Consider the following 6448-nt stretch of genomic DNA (forward strand, 5'->3'; position numbering starts at 1 on the left):
AGGGCCAGAAGGCAGAAGGGGACAAGGAAGCTGGTGATAGGGAACCCAAGGTTGAGTAAGGATAGTGTTGATGTGTTATGAGGTTGTTAACCATTGTCATAGGGCAACATGTGTACTAACTGTTAAATGAGAGACTATTTTGTTCTGTAAGCCTTCATCTAAAGTGAGAATAGTAGCACAATTGGAAGAGCGTAGTTGATGTCACTGAACTGTGCATGTAGAAATTTTTGAAATGGTGTATCTTTCGCTATGTATATTTTCACCAAAAAAAAAAGGTTGAGAAGGGAAAGGGTTGACATGTTGTGGGGTTGTTAACCAATGTCATAAAACAATATGTGTACTACTGTTTCATGAGAATCTATTTGTTCTGTAAGCCTTCACCTGAAGTACAATAAAAAAAAAATAATAATTCAGCCATTGAAAACTCTATGGAACATAGCTCTGCTCTGACACACATAGGTAGGGTCACCATGAATTGGTATCGACTTGACAGTAACTAATTTATTTATTTATTTTTTTGGTTAAGGATTTTTTAGCCCAAGGTGCAACATGGTTTCTAGGATAAGAGCTAGACTGCCTGATCATGGTCCCAGGAGGCTAAAGGAGGAGTGATATATTGGAGTTCCTGCCTCATGAAGTTGGCAGACTCCTCCTGCTCCTTGACTGTTAAGCCTAAAACGTCAAGAGACCAGAACTCTCAAAATCATGGAAGAAAACCTTCTGCCTTTTTCCAGAATTCTATTCCTCTCCCAAATAGAAACTTCATCATTTTAGCAGTAGCTTCTTCTCTTCTCTCTACTTTCTTACTCACACCTCCCAAAGGGATGAATGAGTCTTCTGATTGTTGAGTTGAAAGCAGAAAGTGACCAAGAGTTTGCCTAGCTTAGCCAGTTCTGAAAGGACAGTCTGCAAGGTAAGTGTTTTCTGCTCTGTTCCTTTGTCCATAAAGTAAGGACACTTGGGTCAGGCCTATTTTCTCAAGATAGGTCAGGAAATGCCCCCTCTCTCCTGTCCACCGAATTCAATGTGTTGGAGGCAGTGATTCTGGGCATGGTTGCTCTGCCGACCTACTTCTTACTTGGGGGGATCATCTCAAGGTCTAGACTTGGGAGAAAAGAATTGGGAAGCCCAAATGAAACCAAGCTGAGTTATCCAAGCTGCGTTCTCCAGTCCAGGTGGTTATTATTATTGTTGTTGTTACTATGTTGATGTTGTTAGTTGCCCTTGAGTCAATTCTGACTCATGGTGAAGCCATGTGTGCAGAGTAGAACTGCCCAATAGGGTTTTCAAGGCTGTAACCTTTTGGAAGCAAATCACCAGGCCTGTCTTCCAAGGCACCTCTGGGTTGGGGTTGAGCCTCCAACCTTTCGGCTAGTAGTCCAGCACTTAATTGTTTATTTCGCTGATATTTTGACCTCTGTATGTCTTTTACTTCTCAAATTCCTCAACATTTGGAACCAATGAAGTTTATGAGCAATTATCACCCTCAAATCCCCGCAAATTCTAATGGCTAATATTTGTTGACAACCTAGTATGTGCCAGGCACTATGCTAAGGGCTTTCCAGGCATGTTTCATTTAATTCTCACAACAACTCTATGAAGTAGGCACTGTGGTTGCTCCCACCTGACGGATAAGAAAACTGAGGCTGCAAGATCCTAAGTGACCTGCCCAAAGCTATACGAAGCTAGTCAAGGTAGATCTTGGATATGAAGTGGATCCAGCCTATTGACTGCAAAGCCAGGCTTCCTTCCTACTGGTGCTTCCTCTCCTATAATCATCCCTTAACAATTTAAGAAAAAAATGACAACAGAGCTCCAGTTTATCCTTGTTGCAGACATTGGAAAATAATGGGACCATCAATCTGTTGTGAATGCTATCTAAAGCAGATCTCGTCTCTGAGATCTGTCAAACTGAGCTACTGTGAAGTCTTGACGTACCTTAAAAGTTAGATTCATAATAAGTTGCTTCAGATTTTTAATTTCCATGTTCTTTATAACCATAAGTATCAGTAACAAAATCTATTTAATTTTGGGTTACCAATTCAATAATAATCCTGACACCTCAATGCTAAAACAAACAAGCACTTCAAATTTTTACAGACATCATCTTAGAGACGAATAAGAATAACACACTGCAAGGGCATGCAACTAAGATGTCATAATCACAGGAAGAAATACATTTTGGGCTTTAAGTATAGTTAAGTAAAGTCTTCTAAAATTCTTATAATTGAAACTTGCCCATTATAATTCATGAGTTATTTAATTAAACCTTAATCTGTTAGTGTATCGTTAAAAGTTTGCCTTTTGAAATAAAATGTTAGAGCATGTAAAATGGAAGAATGTAAAGATTACCATATCACCCTTCTAGGGTGACTATTTGGTGTCATTTTGTTACCTCTGAAATTGGTTTCTCGTAGACATCTTCTCCTATGGACTTCTCCTGGGCAAGGATGGCATCTCTGTGCAGGACCCGCAGCACTTTCTCTGGCTCCGCAGACCCGTAATGAGCCTCCAGAACCTCAGGTTTCGTTTTCTCTGTCTTCAGCATGTGGATCACATCTTCCCTGGCCTGTGGCAGAAAGTGCAGTAAGGTCAGAGGGTTGACAACACAAATTACACGTCGTGCTCACAGAATCAACGCGGAGCTTATCGAATGCATCCCCATCTCTTCAGGACTATTGGCAAATTCACTAGAGATTCCGTTCTTATTTTTTAGCAAAAGCAGATTGGCAAGCAGATACACTGCATCAGGTTGCTAGGAAGCAGGCAAGCAGAAAAAGGAATTGTGCTAATATTAACTCCATAAGAACTGCTTTATCTAAGTAGCAATAATTTGAGAACGAGTAGGGTTGGTCCTGGGATACCTACTTTAGTTCAATGTGCTAGGAGGTTTTCTATTTACCCACTCAATGCAGTATTCAAATCTGGTTTAAAATAAACACTGCTCTCCCCATTCTAATGATAACTCCATGTGCAATTAACAAAAATAGCCTTTATTAGTGATTGCACGTTTCCTATCAAGTAATTCATTTTGCACAGAAACATGTGGATGGGAACTCACATGGTGCTGGGTTATTTCAATCTAATGTATTCACACTGGAGGTAAAGTCTCATCCTTTCAACAGTCAGACTGCCAACCGGATGAGCCAGGATTGTAGGGCCAGAGTTGTTCCTTTAGTTTCTTAGCAAAACTTTAGCATCTTACTGAAGCTCTCAAAAAAAAAAAAAAAAAAAACCATGATTATAGGTTTTACATTCTATTGACTATGGTCCCCATCACATAATGCAAATACATCTGGATATATTTTGTGCTGGTTAGTAGTGATAAGTGCTCTAGTTATGACGCAGCTGACATTTGCTGAATGTACTCCCATCTGGACATATATTGGAGCTGTTTTTCCAGTAATGATGGGTATGAAATATCCTGACTTCATTCCAACTTTACTAAAGAACAAACTGGTTGGAAATGGAGTTTCAGTGTGACAACAGAGTAGAGTTGTCCCCTGTGTTATGCTAACTATGGTTTGAAATTATCGTGGTATGCTAAACCAGTCAGCCATGAGTATTCGCTATAAGACCATTATAAAGTTTGTCTTTCTTGAGGTTTCTCACTTTTATTGTTCTTCCATAGTCTCCAATCAATCTAACTCCAGATGGCTAAATATAATTCATTACAGGAACGTCAATGGACTGGAATTTACAGATTTTTCCTGCGTTGTCTATGCCACATACAGATGTGCTCATTTCAAGAGAAAATAGAAAAGATTAATGTTTAAAGAACCTAGTGGTTTGGAATTAGCTAGATTGTTAGAACCAGAAAATAGTTTGAAGGAGAGGCAATGTGTCTCCATGCAAGGTGGAAGAAGATATGCACACACGCAGTGTCAGGCTGGCCTGTACTGTGCCTTTATGCAAATTAGAAAAATGTGCTCCCTTCATCCAAGAGATACAACCCTGAGCCAGGGTACAGTTTGATGAGTGACCCAAGAGTGGGCTGTATTTCAGTCCCTATTCATTCCCTTTGCTAGGCATCCTTGTGCAAGTGCACATGGTGGCCCTATACTGAAGGAGCCTCAAGGTATGTAGACTGTCATTTGTCTTCAGGCAGGAAGTGTTCCTGTGTTCATTGTACACAGGTGAATATGTATAAACCCGTTGCCATCCAGTCAATTCTGACTCATAGCGACACTACAGGACAGAGTAGAACTGTCTTATACGGTTTCCAAGGAGCGGCTGGTTAGATTCAAACTGCTGACCTTTTTGATTAGCAGCTGAACACTTAACCACTGCGCCACCATGTCTCTGAATACGTATAGCATCTTCTAAAATAATGTTTCTCAAACCTGACTATATTGGAATCACCTGGGAAACTTTAACAAAAGCCCGAGGCCCAGTCACATCCAAACCAATTATATTAGACTCCCTGGGGGAAGGACCTAGGCATCAAAACTTTTAAAGCTCCCCCGGTGGTTCCAAGGTTGGGCGCTACTGTTCCACCCTAACCCGCTAAGAGACACACAACCAATCTGAATACTAATTCTTGGCAATATTCAATCTAGCTTCCCCCACCTCAGTTCAAGTGAATTTCCTTTTTTTGTTTTTAGAAAGGTGTGGTCACCTTTCTCCTTTAGATCAACTCCACACCTGAGGTCAACCTTTTGCTTTGTACAAAGCTGAAGGAGAAAAGAGTGTCCTGAAAGAAGAAACACAGGCCTGTGAATTCAGTGACCTGTGAAATGACAGGAAGGAAAATTTAGAATCACATTTGAAAATGGCGACAACGAAGAGTTGGCAAGCTGTCAGTCTCGATAACAAGCGACTGTCTCTTTTCTATTTTTAAATAAGATGAAGTAAAGGCTGTTTTCTAAAGCTTCCATTTTAACATGTTATGAACTCTTGTAGGGCAGACATAGGATGTACTGTCCTTTGTATAATAAATTGAGATGTCAATTCATAATGAAATATAAAGATTTCAAATTGTCTGCTCCCCTGCTCTCTGACACGTTACAGAGGATGTCTAAGAAAGAAATAGAATAAAAACAGAACTCAAAATCTTTAAAAAAAATTATTGTAGAAGCTTAGAAAATAGATTTGATCATATAGCGCTTGGGTAATTTAAAAAAACACAAATAAATAAGAGACCAAAAGAAAATTGGTTAGAATACATACACTAAAATATTGGACAGTGAGATTATGGCCTGCTTTTATGCTCTTCTTTTTGCTTATTTGTATTTTCTAAATTTTCTAGAGTGAGCACATAATTAATTTTATAAAGAGAAAAAACTTTTTTTTTAAAGGAAGAAGGAATATTTCATCATTTCTATTTCACATAAATAAAACAAAGGCAAATAATTTAATAGAAAGTTCTCTCTTTTTCATACGTCCAATGCCGAGAAAGCCAACTTCATTCTGGCTACAGACAAGTCTCTGCAGTGTTTCTGGGGTTTAACACAAAGGAGGATGTAAAACCAAAATTGTCCAAATGATTATTCTGTACCTTGCTTTTGACATCATTTTGATTCCTTTTAGAATTACTTCAAACACAGCAGAGGTATGTTTTCATTTTATTTCTGATAATCTTCCCACTCATGTCCAGAATTGCCAGAACAGTCACTGATCCGTGAACGTACTGAACACAAGGTGTTGTAAGAATTATAGGCTTTCCTACCTAATATTTATTCTGATTAGTCACATTCTGACTAGACAACTGAAGGAATCACAGCAGAAAAATTTCCATATGGCATTTCTATAAATGACACCCTGAAAAACAGTTTGTCCCTAACTGTGGGTTAAAGTGAATGGAAAACGGTTCAAATTTAAACTTCATCAAATAATCTTGAGTGCATAAATTGCACTGCTGGTTAGCACAAATTCAAATGACCTGAGCATAAGAGGAAATTAAATAAATCTTAAAGCTATCAGGAAAATAAGAATTCAAATTAAAACATGGAAATAAAATTCATAGCATGGTATCGTAGAAAGAACCCAGCTTTGAAAAAACTTAGAATTAGTTTCCATCTCAATTTTGCTGTGTGATTTGGGTGAATTATTAACATTGCTTTGGCTTAATTTTATCATCTATAAAATGGGATCCTAATAATTTTCTTACACAATTGTTGTTTGCATGAAACTGGATATCATTATATAAAATACCTACTATGTATGAACCTGGCATGCAGTAGGTGTTAAATTAATAGTAATGATTTATTATTGTTTCTGTTAGGTCCTTATCATTAGATGCCTTTTTGCTCATGGGCAGAAAATGAATTTTTTAAAATATACTCTTCCCTACTCAAATGTAACATTTAAGACATATAGTTTAACTATCTAGAAGTCTTATAATTTGCTCTTAAGAACAGTTTTTTAAAAGAAATTTTAAAATCAGAGCAGACCAATGGTCAATTCAGTAGAAAAGCCAATTTTTTTTTCTTTTATTGTACTTCAGGTG

General features: G+C 38.0%; 1 protein-coding gene across 2 annotated transcripts in view; it reads right to left on the reverse strand.

Moving 5' to 3' along the window:
- The window catches only part of FILIP1 (filamin A interacting protein 1), a 136187-nt gene that overhangs the window by 82528 nt on the left and 47211 nt on the right, over nucleotides 1-6448 (reverse strand). For both annotated transcript variants that reach the window (XM_004390157.2, XM_004390156.2), the window contains exon 2: nucleotides 2396-2569. In XM_004390157.2, the coding sequence (XP_004390214.1) occupies nucleotides 2396-2569 (174 nt within the window). The remainder of the gene's footprint in view (nucleotides 1-2395; nucleotides 2570-6448) is intronic.

The sequence above is a fragment of the Trichechus manatus genome, unplaced genomic scaffold, assembly GCF_000243295.1.
Source record: "Trichechus manatus latirostris isolate Lorelei unplaced genomic scaffold, TriManLat1.0 scaffold00287, whole genome shotgun sequence".
NCBI lineage: Eukaryota > Metazoa > Chordata > Mammalia > Sirenia > Trichechidae > Trichechus > Trichechus manatus.